We start from the raw sequence: 16541 nt of genomic DNA, 5'->3' as shown, positions 1-16541 counted from the left end.
GTAGAATTTGTGCATATACGGTATACAGAACCCCCAATTATTTAAGAAATCAGATGCATTTTTAAAACCCATCCTTTAAAAAATGCTCTTACATGGCTAATGTTGGCTGAGTTTGCCTTTGCCAGGATAATTTCTGGGGTATCCGGCATGACATGAATGTTTGTTTTATCAACATTCCAGGCTTCGGTGTATAATCGCTGTGGGAGAGCAGAAGAAAGAGTTAGATTTTGTATTTTGAAAAGCATCAAATAACATGCACCCTTAGCAACTGCTGCTATTGCTACTATACTCATAAACAAAAATTGTATTGTAACATGCCCAACGATATAAATTTACCAAATAATACCAGGATTTTCTAACTAAAATAATTTTGTGAAATCATATTTCGCTATATTAAATATTTTGTTGCCACACTTACTGCTATCCTTGTGATGCCCCAAGTTAGAATTGTTATTACAGTGGTACCTCGGTTTAAGTACACAATTGGTTCCGGAAGTCTGTACTTAACCTGAAGCGAACTTTCCCATTGAAAGTAATGGAAAGTGGATTAATCCGTTCCAGACGGGTCCACGGAGTACTTAAACTGAAAGTACTCAAACTGAAGCGTACTTAAACCGAGGTATGACTGTATACCTTCTGTGAGGACAACATCAACACTTATATAAATAACTATCACATTGGTTAGCCAATTGGTTTAATAGAAAAAATGGGCAAATAACTGTGGTTGCAAGGAAAAACAGAAGGAAAGTGGCAACAAGAGCTGAGAAAGACAAAAGGGTATGGATGGCAGTGAAAAATATGAATGTTTAGGCAATTCTTTAAGCAAATATGGGCATTAGAGAACACACACAGCGCAGTCCTAGAAATGCCTAATCACAAACTCACCTTGTTCATCGTCTCGGCGTTATGTTTTGCCAACTCCATCTCCAAAGAATCTGTGATGCTGGTAAACTTCCACTTATCAGGTGGCTGTCGGTACTTCCTGTCACTTAGGATTTCTCCAGCTCTCTTTACTTTCTCAACTTCCAAAGAGCCAGAAGGAATCCAACCAACACCTTTCAGCCATTCCATATCTGATTTGTAAAGCACCTGGAATATGAACACAGATTATCCTTGCAGTCAGAGAAACTATCAACTTCACACATAACAACTACTATTGCAGGGGAACATTTCTGGGTTATAAACATAGAGATGAAACATTAAATATGTGTATACTGAAGGACCAATATGTCACAGTTACAACCACTGTAACTCCTGCTTTTGCAGTGTAAATATTGCAGCTGCTTTTTGCAGCGTAAATATTCGTTTAACTTGATGATCTTACACAATCTTATTCATACTCACTTGTTCATTGCTTGGCCTCTTGTCATATGTTTAATTACTTGGGAGTAAGCCCAATTGAATGAAGTGCTACCTCTGAGTAAATATCTATAGAATTGTGCCATTGATGTCTCATTCCTGACATTGCTTAGAATGCTAATGGAATCTGCCTCTACTGAATTTCACCTTGGATTTTGGTGTTCATGTTATCGTAACTGAACTAAAGGTATCTGGTGATTTATTTCCAAAACGTTTGCAAGGTATCTTAAAAATAATCATTTTTAAATTGTTCATTTAAAAAACTAGCTTATTTTTTAAGAATTACACAATTCTGCTACTGGTTTTTTAAAAAATGATATAAATATTGTATACTAGCTGGCCCTGCCATACGTTGCTGTGGCCAATCCCTGTGACTGCCCCCACCCTGTACCGATCCATGACTTATCCCGCCCCCCCTCCACCCACCCGCCTTATCCCTGTGATTCCCCGCACCCTGTCCCGACCCATGACATATCACACCTCCTGTTCCCCCCCCACTCCCGGCTCATTCCTGTGACTGGTCCCACCATGTTCTGACCTATCCCATCCCCTCCTCCCCCCACCCGAGTCAGTACCTCCATTCGGCCTAGTCTGTAAAGGCTTCGGCCTAGTATGTAAACGGGAGCTGAGGTGCTGTTGAGAGGGAAGGTTCTATAGGTGTAGTACCAGTGTAGCCACTGCTAGAGGGAGCTGGTTTGCAACCTGGTTCTTTTCCCAGAATGCATTTTTGTCTGAGTGGTGTGTTTTGAAACACGGGGTTTTGGGGTTTTTACCAGGCACAGGTGTGACATCTGTCTTTGAAAATGGTATGGGCTTGCTCTCATATTCACATGTGGCATTGTGTCAAAATTTGAACGCAATTGGTCAAGCAGTTTTGGTGAAACGTGGATACTAACAGACATGGCCAGTTTACATTTTTTATATATATAGATGTATCTAAAAACTGGAAGTGTTGTTTTAACTTTAAAAAAATTTATCCCCAATTAAAAACAAACCTTTTGTTTTATATGTCATTGGGTGTGGTTTGTTGGTTTTTGTTTTAAGTTTGCTTTAAAAATTATGCACAAAAGCCTTTAGTGACAATACAAAACCTGGAGTTCGTTCCAGGCTTAAAACAGAAGGCAACCCAAGGAATATTGAATAATAACAGAGAGGAATGGATGGAATCCATTTCTCTCCACTTATAATGCATCAATTTCCAGATATATATGAACTGTCTCCATAAAAAAGCATATCTGGATGATTTGGGGAAAGACACAAATTCACTGGCTGTGTTTATTCTGCATAGCTTACTTACATCACTCTGGAGATCATAGGCTTTTCTAGCTTGGATGACGTCATTCTGATCTGGAAGGCAGGTCCACTGGTGCAGATAATGACGGTAATCGATATCACTGACCAACTTCTGGCAATTCTTAGCGTGCAACACTTCCAGCATGTCCACAGGGCTAATATACTTAGTCTTCCATTTCTCAAAGTCCTTCTTATACTCCCTCTCACTCTGCATTTTGGCTACATTCATAGAATGCACAATTTTCGGGTCATCTTGCACACTTCGAGCTCCAATATGGTGGCCAAGCTGCTTGCGATAGCCTTCTTTGTATTTGTACTGAAATAGATATACATGTGTAAACCATCTACCCATAAGAATATTAATCAGATAGCTGCATTGGAAAATCCCACATTCTGTGAGGATTGTGACAGTATTTTTCCCATCTAGATAGCATCTTTTGTCCCTATGCTTGTCCCTTCATTTTCCTATTTCATCATACGTATTTTCTAATAATCTTTCAAGATTTTGCTCCTTTGGCAAGGTAAGCTTTATTTTCTTCTTCAATCCTTTATTATTCATGGATAGGAATGAAAAAGCTCTTTAGGTAGTTCCAATGTCTTGGGTAATGCTTAAGCACCTCCCACCATCTTTCTAGTTTCGAAAGTACTTCGCTATGTGGGAATCAAGTGGGGGCTTTCATGAACCACAAGTCCGCGGTCCCTTGGAGATGCAGAGCTTGTTCACAGTACTTTGAATCTCAGCTCTGAATTAATACCAATATATTTCTTCCCTGGATTTCATCTCTTTTTTTAAAAAAAACTACCGGTATTTTGCAGCTGCCTTCAAATATTTTTCCTTTCTTTTCCACTAGGTTTTAAAGCAACATAGTAAAACAAAGGAAATGAACAAGGAAATCCATCTGGCTAAGTCCATTTCACCACACTGTGAAACTGTCCAGTGGGTTGCTAACAGTTCCAAAATTGAAGCCCAAGTTTCTGCTTCAATTATTATTTCCTTCCCATAAATGTTTACAGCGAGTGGTTTTATCAATTAATATTCCACACAGTAAACATTTCCTGCTATTAATAGATGAGCTGTAGTTAATACATAATTAACTTGACTTTGAGTTTTCTTTTAACTTGCCCTTTCACTAACTGTGAAATAATTGTTTGAGGGTTTCATTGTAGCTTGTATCATATCAAAACCCTATGAAACATTACTGTCTTCCTATATCATGCCTAAGACTCTCCTCGTGCCACTCTGCTTTCTATTTACTACATCTCCTCAGGCACCTTTTTCAATACTCTATTCTTAATGCTACTAAAGAACCCTGTTCTTTTGTCCCCATAATTCACACAATAAATTAGTCCCTTAACAAAGGAAACCAAAATTGTGGAAGGAAATGTAGCTTCTCTCTAATATTGCCTTTCATGGATGCCTAAAACATCCACAACAGTCGCACATACTGTAGAATTGAGTCCACAGTTTCGATTTTTTCCTCTCTTTTTTTTAGAACAATAAATGCTTTCCTCTTTTTTTAAAAAAATGCTATACATAGAACACATTGGGTACACACATCACTGGCAATATTTCTGGAAGCCTTGGCAGCTTGAATTGGGATAGCATCTACACGTAAGTCATAGCCGTCCTTCTTTGCCTCCTCCATAGCCAGTCTGTATAATTTCTGTAAGGAAGAAGAACATGTTTACTTCATTGTTATCCATGCCTGCGTCCTTCATGTCCACACACATGTATAATTTTACATAACTGACTGAGGTTACATAACTTTTACCATAACTTGACTGTGCTGCACTTAAACAAAACCCTCCAGGGGAACTCTAGCTTACTGAGCCTCAACAAATCCTAGCCATCTGGTGACTATGGGGCCCACATCCCTTGCAAGAACCATAGATGTTGGCTGAAATATTTGCAATCTCCCTTGGAATGGAGAAATCCTTTTTTCATCCTAGTGGCACTCACATGACTATAGTTTAGCTTGTTGAATTTTGACAGCATGATTTCAGGTGTATCAGGCATTACGTGGATTGTAATCTTGTCTTTATCCCAAGCTTCCGTATACAAACGCTGTGGAAGAACATAAGCACAAGAGACAGTGGTTATAAGGACAATCGTTCAGTAATCTTAGGGCTTTTTTGTTTTTGTTTTTTTAAGTGAGGGCCTCCTATGAAAATTGCATTAAAATAGCCTGCTGAGGCAGAACTTCGCTGCCTTGAACTATGGTGCTGTAGTCGAAACAAAATAAAAAAATTCCTTCCAGTAGCACCTTAGAGACCAACTAAGTTTGTCATTGGTAAGACTGGGTGGAGTTCAAATCTTCAATCAGCCATGCAGCAAACTAGGTGATCTTGGACCACTCATGATCTCTCAGCTTAAATCTACCACACAGGTTCCATATGAGAATGAACATATTATTTGTTCATATTTAAGTCTACCTCATGCAAAAGGCTCCAGCTTCTTCCAATTCATGAACTTTGCAATAAGATATCTGAAGAAAATGTCTAAGATATGTGAAGCGAAATGTTTTGCTTGCAGAGAAATGTACAGGGGTCATAACCATGTTAGCTTTTGACTATGCCAATACAGCTTTAAAAGGAGCATTAACTGTATGTCGTATTGCAAACATGTAATATAAACCCTGACCAAAGCTAGGTACTTTTAAACCCCTTAAGTTAAATGGCAAAAGTTAAACAAGATGCAAAAAGCTCCCCAACGAAAATAAGTGAAAATGGAAAAACTTTGGATCGCTTGTGCCCTGTAATAAGACCCTGCAACATTTGGGCTGCAATACTAGTTTCTCAGCTGCCTGGCTCAGATTCACCTTGTTCATTGTTTCTGCATTATGCTTGGCCAACTCCATTTCAAGAGAATCTGTCACACTGGTGAATTTGAATTTGTCTGGTGGCTGACGATACTGCTTTTCACTTAGGATCTCTCCAGCCTTCTTGGCTTTTTCCACATCCAGTGAACCAATAGGGACCCAGCCAATGCCTTTCATCCACTCAAGGTCTGCTTTGTAGTTATTCTGTGAATAAGAAATTCAAAGGATCATTGCTAAAACCAAAAGCTCTAGAGGACCCTTGCTTTGGGGGGGAGGGTGTCGTCTGATTAGGATGCCAGAAAGAGAGGGGGGGGAAATGTGTGTACGTACGTACGTACACACACACACACACACACACACACACCACAATGAGGTGCTGGTACTCATGTTCGTATAAAAGTGCCACAAGTGTCAGGATAACATGGCTGCTATGGGGATGGGGAGGATGTTGGGATTTCAGTCTCACATTGCTGATGTAACATGATGCAGTGGTACCTCGGGTTACAAACGCTTCAGGTTACAAATGCTTCAGGTTACAAACTCCGCTAACCCAGAAATAATAGCTCAGGTTAAGAACTTTGTTTCAGGATGAGAACAGAAATTGTGCTCTTGCGGCGCGGCAGCAGCAGGAGGCCCCATTAGCTAAAGTGGTGCTTCAGGTTAAGAACAGTTTCAGGTCAAGAATGGACCTCCGGAACGAATAAAGTTCTTAACCAGAGGTACCACTGTATCCATGTTGACATTCCTGTACTGTTGTGTACTGTTATGCCTGAGAATGGAAATGAGTCTCTGTAACTTCCGCTCCTTGTCCTCTCTCTCTCTGCTCTCGCAACAGAGAAGATGTGTGTGAGGCACTCTGCTCACACTAGCTATGCTTTGTTGTTGTAATTCGCTGTAAACAATAAAAGAAATTCAGAGCGCTACATATCTGACAGTCTGCTTCCTGCTGATACTCTGCTGCAGCCCCGGGAGGGGTTTTTCTACCTTCCCCTCACAGGGGGGCTGCCGATAGGAAGGTGTCAGTCCTCCGTACCAATGACTACTGCCACCATGTTTGCTTTTTGTTACTTCACATTGTGCACTGGCAACACCTGAAAGTTGTCTGGAATTAGAGATGGGTTAGGAGAAGAGAGCCAAGATTGATAGAGCAGGCTGGTGGAGGGGAAGGATTCAGTTCCACTCACCCTCATATCCCACCATCTGACCCCCCCCCACTTGATTTTATACCTTATATTATGTTTAGTTGTGCCCAAACGTAAATTAGTACTCACATCACTCTGGAGATCATAGGCCTTTCTAGCTTGGATGACGTCATTCTGATCTGGAAGGCAGGTCCACTGGTGCAGATAATGACGGTAATCGATATCACTGACCAACTTCTGGCAATTCTTAGCATGCAAGACCTCCAGCATATCCACAGGGCTGATATACTTGGTCTTCCATTTCTCAAAGTCCTTCTTATACTCCCTCTCACTCTGCATTTTGGCTACATTCATACAATGCACAAGTTTCGGGTCATCTTGCACACTGCGTGCTCCAATGTGGTGCCCAAGCTGTTTGCGATAGCCTTCTTTGTATTTGTACTGAAATAGATATACATGTGTAAATTGTCTAACCATAAGATTATTCATCAGATAGCTGCACTGGAAAATCCCACATTCTGAGAGGATTGTGACAGCATTTTCCCCATCCAGATAGCATCTTTCTTCCTTATCTTTTTGCCACTTCATATTCCTATTTCCTCATACAGATTCTCTAATAATCTTTAAAGATTTGTTTCCTTTAGGAAGGTATTTTTTTATTATTATTCATGAATCTATTAAAAAATGGACCAGTCATTCTGTTTTGTGTTGTTTTCAGAAGGGGCAGCTTTAAAGAAAAACAACAGGAAAAAATGAGAAATGCGAGCATTAGCCAAATCTAACTGTAAGTTTGAATGACAAGCCTGGGTTGGATGACAGGCCAAAGTTCCATGCAATTCCCTCCTCTAGCTGACAATAGGTGACTGCTACATACTAGGAATCAAGTGTAACTATTTTATCTTAAGGATTCAGGCATGCTTTGGATTCCACCATCACCAGTTTGGGCACTCGTGAAAACTTAACGTATTCAATGAATATTCCTATTAATGATGGATTGACTATATCAATAACACAGGGGGGGAGCTACAGTTCATCTATCTAAAGCATCACAAGATTAGCTGTATCAGTTGTAATAAATGAGGGATTCACATCTCACAGCCCTTTCAACAATTCAAACCAGAAAGCAAAAATCCACCTATTCAGCAAGTGAGCCATAAAAAAATGTTGGGATTTTTCTTTTAAGTAATAAAGGAAGTGGGTTGGGAAGATGCAATTCCTATTACATGACAGCATCTGACAACTCATGAAACAGAACTACTTACCTCGCTTGCGATGTCTCTTGAAGCTTTAGCGGCCTTGATTGGAATTGCATCCACACGAAGATCATAACCCTTTCTCCTGGCCTCTTCCAATGAAAGTTTGTATAATTTCTAAAAGTATGGCAAATATTGGTTTAATGTTTAAAAATAGAGCACTTGTTTTTATTCTCAACTGGTTTTCTACCAAAGATTTTAAAGAAATTTACTTACATCACTATAGTTGATCTTGTTCTGCTGTGACAGTATAATTTCAGGAGTATCTGGCATAATGTGAATGGTGGTTTTATCCTTATTCCATGCATCAATATACTTGCGCTAAAAAAATAGTAAATAGTAAAAAAAAAGGTAAATAAATTATTTGATAAAGGTAGTAGCAGCTGCCAACAATGGTAATTCATTCATTCGTTTGTTTGTTTCTAAAATCTCTTAGAAGCCCTACGCAATCATGAAACTGATAAAACCATTGAAGTTTCCAAATTGCCTCCAAGGGCAGCCCCACATAGAAAACATTGCAGCAATCAAATCAAACCAGAGCATGGAGTACTTTGGCCAAGTCTTCTCTGTAGTTGGCATACCAGCTGTAGATGTAAATGAACTAGGCACTGAGGCTGCTTGGGGCTCCACTGACAGAGACGGGTCCAGAACATCCCAATGCTTGCACCTGCTCCTTTCCAGAGGAACTTTGAACACACACCCATCTTTTCCTGGTTCCACTACAATTTATTGACCAGCATCTAATCCATTACCACCTCCAAGCACCAGACTAGCACTTCAATCTCCTCGTGTGCTCCAGATGGAACACAGAGCAATAGCTTGGTGCCATCCACATATTAGTGCTATTTCACTCCAAATCTCCTGTTGAGAGGGGTCCCAACTGTCTGCAGATATATATTAAATAACAAGACGGGGAAAATGCTCATGGTGCCAAACAAAGCCCACCATATCCACTTTCTGGAAGTGGCTCTGATTCAACCAGTATGAAAACCATCAGCTTTGTTACAAAATGGTTGCTGCCAGGGTATGAAAATAAGAATGAATGCAATGTGCCTCCTCTGCACAAAAAGTTAAACTCTTAATTAGTTAATTAGAGTCAGAAAACAAACATGGAGAAAAGTAGTTATCTTTATAAAACCACTAGGCACATTCCCAAGAGTGATCAGAGCCTGCATATTCCCAGTCGCAGCATTGCTAAACTAACCAGATTTCTTTATATATTTGCTCATATGGGTTTTAAGGAAAGGGGCATGAATGAAACTCACATGGTCCATAATTTCAGAATTATGCTTTGCCAAAGCCATAGGCATAGAGTCAATGGGACTTGTGAATTTCAATTTGTCAGGATGCTGTCTGTAGATATGGTCACTCAAGATCTGGGAGGCTCTCTTATTCTTCTCAGCTTCCAAGGAACCACTTGGAGTCCAGCCGATGCCCTTTAGCCATTCAAGATCTGCTTTATACAAATTCTGTTTGAAAAGAAACAAGCAGGGAGGACAATAGTTCCATTAAAACCTTCCATTACAATTGAGGATTTTTGCCTTCATAATTTATAATCCACATAAACTAAAGAGACTATTGTTACACTGACCATTTGTGTTAGCACAGATTGAACAAACAATAACTTTTAAAAACTCTTTTAATATATAACATGCATACTATCTAAACAGAATGCAGCTGCAGTGGTGCCTTGCAAGACGAATTTAATTCGTCCTGCGAGTCGCTTCGTATAGCGAAAAATTCGTTTTGCGAAGCGGCTCCCATAGAAACGCATTGAAGTGCGGTTTCCCATAGGCTGCCTCGCAAGACGGGGGGAAATCATCTTGCGAGGCATCCTATGGGACGAAAAAATTCGTCTTGCGAAGTGCACCATAGGAAACTTTGTCTTGCGAGTCTCCATTGAAATCGCAAAATGAAAGCAAGTTTTTTGTCTTGTGAGGCATTCGTCTAGCGAGGTACCACTGTATTAGGCTGATGATTGGGGCAGCCCAATCGACCCATCTTTCATCAATCCTGAAGGCACGTCGCTGGCTGCCAATGAGCTGCTGGGCCCTATTCAAGGGGTTTGTACTAACATACAAAGCCCAAATGGCTTGAGACCCAAGTACCTAAAGGAGCACTTCCCTCATTTGAACAATCTCGGGTCCTATAACTGGCAGGGGATTCCCTGCTGGTTCTGCCTTCGGTGGGTGCTAAACTGTTGGTGCTGCCCAGTCTCAGGGCTTCCTTGGTAGTGGTTCCCCCTTTGCGGAGCAAACTTCAGCAGAAAGCCAAATGTACATCCCACAGAAAGGTGTTCTGGACCTCTGGACAGTTTTCAATCTTTGTTTCGAGATCCCGTCGCAATTATAATTGCCGGCTGTTTAAGGAAAGGCTTTCTTCACACAGAAAATGGTCGTTCAAATCCGCTGGCCCTGGGATAATCTAATGTTTAAAATGCTTTTTCTTATAAAGATACTTACATCGCTCTGAAGATCATATGTTTTCCTGGCATGCACAACATCACTCTGATCTGGAAGGCACGTCCACTGGTGCAAATAATGACGGTAATCGACATCACTGACCAGTTTTTGGCAATTCTTAGCGTGCAAGACCTCCAGCATATCCACAGGGGTGGTATATTTGGTCTTCCAGTTCTCAAAGTCCTTCTTATACAACCTCTCACTCTGCATTTTGGCTACATTCATAGAATGCACAAGTTTTGGGTCGTCTTGAACACTGCGTGCTCCAATGTGGTGGCCAACTTGCTTGCGGTAGCCTTCTTTGTATTTGTACTGGTGCAGGGAAGAAACATATGTGCATACTATAAATCATCTACCCAGAAGACTGCTTGTTGTCAGGCAATTTCTTTGTTTCTGCACTTATACCGAATATGATTCATGAATGTATTAAAAAACAGACCTCTCATTCTGTGTTTTTTTCCCTTTCAGAAAGGGACAGCTTTAAAAAAAAAAACAGGGGGGAAATGTGAGCATGAACCAAACCTAGGTGTAGGCTTCCTGGTATATCTGGGTTGGAAGACAGGTAAAGTTTCATATACCCGCTAGCTTACCACATGTGGGTGCCACATACTGGGATCTAAGTGAAACTATTTTATTGGAAGGACTGAGGCACATTTTGGATTCTGCCATCAACATATGTGGGCACCTACGAAAACTTACGTATTCAATGATTATTCCTATTTATGATAACTGAAAATATCAGTAACATAGGGGGGACTATTTAGCCTATTTGGGACTATTTACTATTAAGGGAAGGTGGTTGGGAAGATGCAATTCCTATTATATAACACATCTGACAACCCATGAACAGGACTACTTACATCGCTTGCGATGTCTCTTGAAGCTTTAGCGGCCTTGATTGGAATTGCATCTACACGAAGATCATAACCCTTTCTCCTGGCCTCTTCCAACGAAAGTTTGTATAATTTCTAAAAGAATGGCAAAAAGTGATCGTGTGTTTAAAAACAGGGCACTTGTATTTCTTCTAAACTGGTTCTCTGCCAAAGATTTTTAATATTTTTTTTTACTTACATCGCTATAGTTGATCTTGTTCTGCTGCGACAGTATAATTTCAGGAGTATCTGGCATAATATGAATGGTGGTTTTATCCTTGTTCCAGGCATCAATATACTTGCGCTGAAAACCAGTAAATAAATTATTTGATGAAGGCAGCAGCTACCAAGGATGGCAAGTTGTTTGCTTCTAACATTTATCAGAAGTCCTTCAACATAACATCGTAGTCATAAAACAGATAAAACAGTTGGAGTTTCCAATTTGTGCTCATGCCCGTATAGAGCACATCACAATACTCCAGACTGGAAGTTACCAGAGCATGGAGTACTGCGGTCAGGTCTTCCACCATCTCCAAGCACCAGTCAATCTCCTCTGATGCTTCAGATGGAACAGAAAGAGATTGCTGGGTACATCCCACATATTAGTGGTATTTCACTTCAAATCTCCTGGTGACAGGTCTGAATATTTCTGATAGATATTAAATAACATGTGGGGGGGGGGCACTCATATTGTCAAACAATGCCCTCCCCATAACTACTTTCTGGAAATGGCCCTGATCCAACATGTATGAAAACCATCACTTCGCTACAAAATGGTTACTGCCAGGGTGTGAAAATATGAATGGAATGTGCCTCCTTGGCACAAAAACGAAACTCTTAATTAGTTAATTAGGGTCACACAACCATCATGGAGGAAAATAGTTAAAATGATAAAATCACTAGGCAAATTCTCAAAGTGATCAATCAGAGCCTGCATATTCCCAGTCGTAGCATTGCTAAACCAGCCAGAATATACGATTTCTTGATATATTTGCTGATCTGGGTTTTAAGGAAAGGGGCATGAATGAAACTTACATGGTCCATAATTTCAGAATTATGCTTTGCCAAAGCCATAGGCATAGAGTCAATGGGACTTGTGAATTTCAATTTGTCAGGATGCTGTCTGTAGATATGGTCACTCAAGATCTGGGAGGCTCTCTTATTCTTCTCAGCTTCCAGGGAACCACTTGGAGTCCAGCCGATGCCCTTTAGCCATTCAAGATCTGCTTTATACATATTCTGTTTGAAAATAAACAAGCAGGGAGGGCAATAGTTCCATTAAAACCTTCAATTACAACTGAGGATTTTTGCCTTCACAAATTATAATCCACATCAACTAAAGAGACTATTCCTATACTGTCAACTTCTGTTAGCACAGATTGAACAAACAATAACATTTTTCAGCTTCTTATTAATCTTGCTAGGTTTTAATATGTAACATGCATGCAATCTAAATAGAATGCAGCTATTAGGTTGATGAGCAGGGCAGCCCAATAGAACCATCTACTACCAATCCTGAAGGGGATGAGTTGGGACCACTTTCTTGCTCACCATAAGGTGGGACCTAGGCTTTGGGCTCTGACTTGGCATACCCCTTGGAACAGGCAGGTCTTGGCTCCCTCAAGGTTGAAGTTAGCTTCCCACTCTTCTGACTTATGAATAATATGTTCCCTCATTTGACCCATTACTCTGGTCTCACTGTTTTGCTCTAAGATCCAGGCACAATTATCATTATTTGCTGTTTAGACAGGTTTTACCCCCAAAAGGAATTGTGGATAAAATCCACCAGGCCTGGGATAGTCTCATGCTTAAAAGCCTTTAAGAAAAAAGAAGATACTTACATCGCTCTGAAGATCATATGTTTTCCTGGCATGCACAACATCATTCTGATCTGGCAGGCATGTCCATTGGTGCAGATAATGACGGTAATCGACATCGCTGACCAGCTTCTGGCAATTCTTTGCCAGTAAGACTCCAAGCATATCCACGGGGCTGGAATACCTGGTCTTCGATTTTTCAAAGTCTTTCTTGTATTCTCTTTCGCTCTGCATCTTGGCTACATTCATAGAATGCACAAGTTTGGGGTCGTCCTGTATGCTGCGTGCTCCAACATGGTGGCCGAGCTGCTTGCGATATCCAACTTTGTACTTGTACTGTGGGAAAGAGAAAATTATTTTCACTAACTTCTCGCTCTAATTACATTAAGAGATGCTCGACTATTTATAAAGGCCTTATCAAATGATCATCCCTCCAAAACTTGATTTGATCAGGACATCCTAACTTATATAATCAGGCGTTTCAGCTCAAATGGTTGGGCATGACCAACAGTCATTTAAGAGTTTATGGAATCAAAGCAATATCGTGTGATTGTAGTATTGTAAAACATTAAGCAGAATTTAACCATCCTTCTGTGTTAAGGTTTGCCTGTCTGAACCAAAATGGCAATTCTACCTCAGAAGATCCTGGGTACATTTGCAAGACTCAAAGTGGACTATTCCAGGGGTGCGTCAGGGACAGGCTTGGATGTGCAGGAACCTAAGCCATCATTGCTATCCTGATACACACAAAAAAGGCTCTCTAAGCTACGCCAGCCCTGGAGCTGGTAAAGTTAATAGCTTTCCATTATCTGCAACTGGGGGTGGGAAGGTAAAAAACAAACAAAAGGATGAAAATGCTGCCAACCCATCCCACTGAGCCAATAGGGCTATGGATGTGGCAGATCTCCTCCCAGGTATATAAGATTGCCCCACCAATAAACAAAGTATTTATTAAACCATTAATACAATAACTTAACATGGAGTTCCTTCTACCAATCTGCCAGCACAGCAGCACTTCTGCCTCTTCCTATTTCTCCTACAGACTGGCTCAGAGCTGGAAGGAGCTTTGAATTGCTCACTATTAGGACTTATTTTTTATTCATCAAGGGAACTTATCATATCATGAATGTTGATTCAAGATAGCATTCCAATTTACAAAAGAGAAATAAGAGAGAAGCTGAAGCCAGGCTTTGATTTACATTCATATTTATATGTGTTCAAAAGCTGACACTTTTCAAATCAAAATTCATTCATCTCAGCTATTTTAATGATTATACAAAGCACTGCATTTATTTTTTGAGAAACTTCAAAACAATTCCCCCCCTTAAGGTTTAGTTGATAAATATAATAAAAAGAAAATCAGTGAGTGCACATATGCATAACTAAATGTATATACACACACATCCCTTAGATAGTTCACAACGTTAACAATGTGCTGAATCAAAGATTTAATAAGCAGCATTGCCATTTTGCTGTTAACCAGTGGAATGAAATACTTACTTCACTGGCAATATCTCTAGATGCTTTTGCAGCCTTGATTGATATGGCATCGAGTGGAAGGTCATAGCCTTTCCTTATCAATTCTTCAAATCCTAACTTGTAGAGTTTCTAATGAGAGAACCATCAGAAAGTTAATCACTGTGGAAGCCCAACAAGAAAACAGACAGTTCAAGCATCCTCTTGTGCTATCCAGCATCATACTTACATCACTCGTGTTAATTAAGTTGGCTCTGGACAGGATAATCTCAGGAGTGTCAGGCATGATGTGGATCTGAGTCTTGTCCTTATCCCATGCTTCTCTATAAAGTTTCTAGAAAGAATGGAAAGAGTGAATAATAATAATAATAATAATAATAATAATAATAATAATAATAATGGGCCAGTAAGAACAAACACCAACTTCAGCACAGTACAAAAGTACATCAAGCCAATGTGAAATGTTGGGCAGGCCATTGCCCAAGTGGAAGGCGTTCTGTGGCATGTTGTGCAAAACCTTGCGAAAGAGACTGTGCAGGACTTGTGCTGGCAGGTATTGTGCTACCATGCACCTTGAGACATTGCTGAATACCTGGTGCACATAGGAGCCAACTCCTAGGGCTGAGGTCCCTTTGTCCGCCGCTGCCATCCCCCAATAAAATATTTGGAGGGCTAGGGCCCCCAAAGATGATGGACATTGCCATTCAAATGGTGTGTGTGTGTGTACATTGCATCATGCGATTATCAGGGGCGGGGCTTACCTCCCCCCGCCCCCAACAATATTTTATCCAAGTTGGCACCCCTGCTGGTGCCTTGTTGTGGGGAGAATCGGGAGATGAGAGTTGCTCAGTACCAAACAAATGTAATTATATCCTCCTTCACAGGATATGCTTACGGGGGGGGGGAACCCTATCATTTTCCTAAATAAATCCCTAGGTCCAGAAACTGAATTTCCATTTTTATACCAAATTCATCAAACTGAAAATAAAAATGCACTGATCAAAATTGCTACAGAATCCTTTGCATGTTCACCTGAAGCCAACTCCAAGCAAAAAAGGAATGTACTCTTGAACTAATTAAGGCTGCAGTCCTGAACATGCTCCCCAGAGAGCCCAGTTAAATACAGTGGGGACTTATGTCCGAGTAGACATGCATTGGATGTGCTGTAAAGCAGTTAATTATGCTACAGCGCACGACTCACTCGCTCGCTCACTCCTCCCCACTACCATTCACAGCCGATATTCCCGCTGCTGACACCTGCTCCTCGAGAGCAGCACATACTTGTGCTGAGAATACTTACATCGCTCCTATGCTTGGCATTTTCCTTTGCCAAAACCACCTCCATTGAATCAGGGATACTTGTGAATTTAACGGTGTCTGGAGGCTGGCGATATTTCTTTTCACTTAGAATTTCAGAAGCCTTCTTGTTCTTTTCCGATTCTAGAGATCCGTATGAGTTCCATCCAATGCCTTTCAGCCACTCAAGATCTGTTTTGTATGCATTCTAGCAAGGAAGAAAACATATATGAGATCCATTTGGTATTGCAAATAACACTGAAGAGGATTTTAACTTTTGGTCCTATTCCTATTCCCCCGACATATGTTAATAATAAATAAATAAATAAATAATAATAATAATAATTTTATTAATAATAATTGTATTTATTTATTTATAGCCTGCCCATCTGGCTGGGTTTCCTTAGGTACCTCTATCATTTGGCTTGTTATTTAAATAAAGCATACAAATAAAGCATACAAAGTTCTGCAAAGTTTGAAAAGCAAGTAAGTATGGCCAAGAACATGGCCAAAAATGTACACACTGAGAAGACTAGTGCAGGAGGGGAGGCAAGGGAGACATTGTTTTTAAGGCACCTTAAAACTCAGAAAAGAAGTTTGACAAAAAACGAATTAAGAGATTAAGCAAGCTGGGTATCAGAAAAGATTGGGAACATATTCCAGAAATAGCAAAAACGAGGATGAACAAGAGCAATAAGATGTCAGGGAGAATGAAGGACGTAAGCAGGGACCTACCAGCATTAGGGTAGGTA

The 16541-nt window shown here is 40.4% G+C and overlaps 1 protein-coding gene across 50 annotated transcripts in view; it reads right to left on the bottom strand.

Annotated features, from left to right (window-relative positions):
- Positions 1 to 16541, bottom strand: part of NEB (nebulin) — a 165676-nt gene that overhangs the window by 89424 nt on the left and 59711 nt on the right. For all 50 annotated transcript variants that reach the window (XM_088661312.1, XM_060279713.2, XM_060279733.2 and 47 more), the window contains 18 exons: positions 15794 to 15997; positions 14723 to 14827; positions 14518 to 14625; positions 13042 to 13353; positions 12236 to 12439; positions 11400 to 11504; positions 11189 to 11296; positions 10329 to 10640; positions 9132 to 9335; positions 8083 to 8187; positions 7876 to 7983; positions 6743 to 7054; positions 5472 to 5675; positions 4613 to 4717; positions 4209 to 4316; positions 2657 to 2968; positions 886 to 1089; positions 93 to 197 (listed from right to left, as the gene is read on the bottom strand). In XM_088661312.1, coding sequence (XP_088517438.1) covers positions 93 to 197; positions 886 to 1089; positions 2657 to 2968; positions 4209 to 4316; positions 4613 to 4717; positions 5472 to 5675; positions 6743 to 7054; positions 7876 to 7983; positions 8083 to 8187; positions 9132 to 9335; positions 10329 to 10640; positions 11189 to 11296; positions 11400 to 11504; positions 12236 to 12439; positions 13042 to 13353; positions 14518 to 14625; positions 14723 to 14827; positions 15794 to 15997 — 3225 coding nt within the window. The remainder of the gene's footprint in view (positions 1 to 92; positions 198 to 885; positions 1090 to 2656; positions 2969 to 4208; positions 4317 to 4612; positions 4718 to 5471; positions 5676 to 6742; positions 7055 to 7875; positions 7984 to 8082; positions 8188 to 9131; positions 9336 to 10328; positions 10641 to 11188; positions 11297 to 11399; positions 11505 to 12235; positions 12440 to 13041; positions 13354 to 14517; positions 14626 to 14722; positions 14828 to 15793; positions 15998 to 16541) is intronic.

The sequence above is a fragment of the Zootoca vivipara genome, chromosome 1 (genome assembly GCF_965207765.1).
Source record: "Zootoca vivipara chromosome 1, rZooViv2.hap1.1, whole genome shotgun sequence".
Taxonomy (NCBI): domain Eukaryota; kingdom Metazoa; phylum Chordata; class Lepidosauria; order Squamata; family Lacertidae; genus Zootoca; species Zootoca vivipara.
This window is presented reverse-complemented; position numbering and strand designations above follow the sequence as displayed.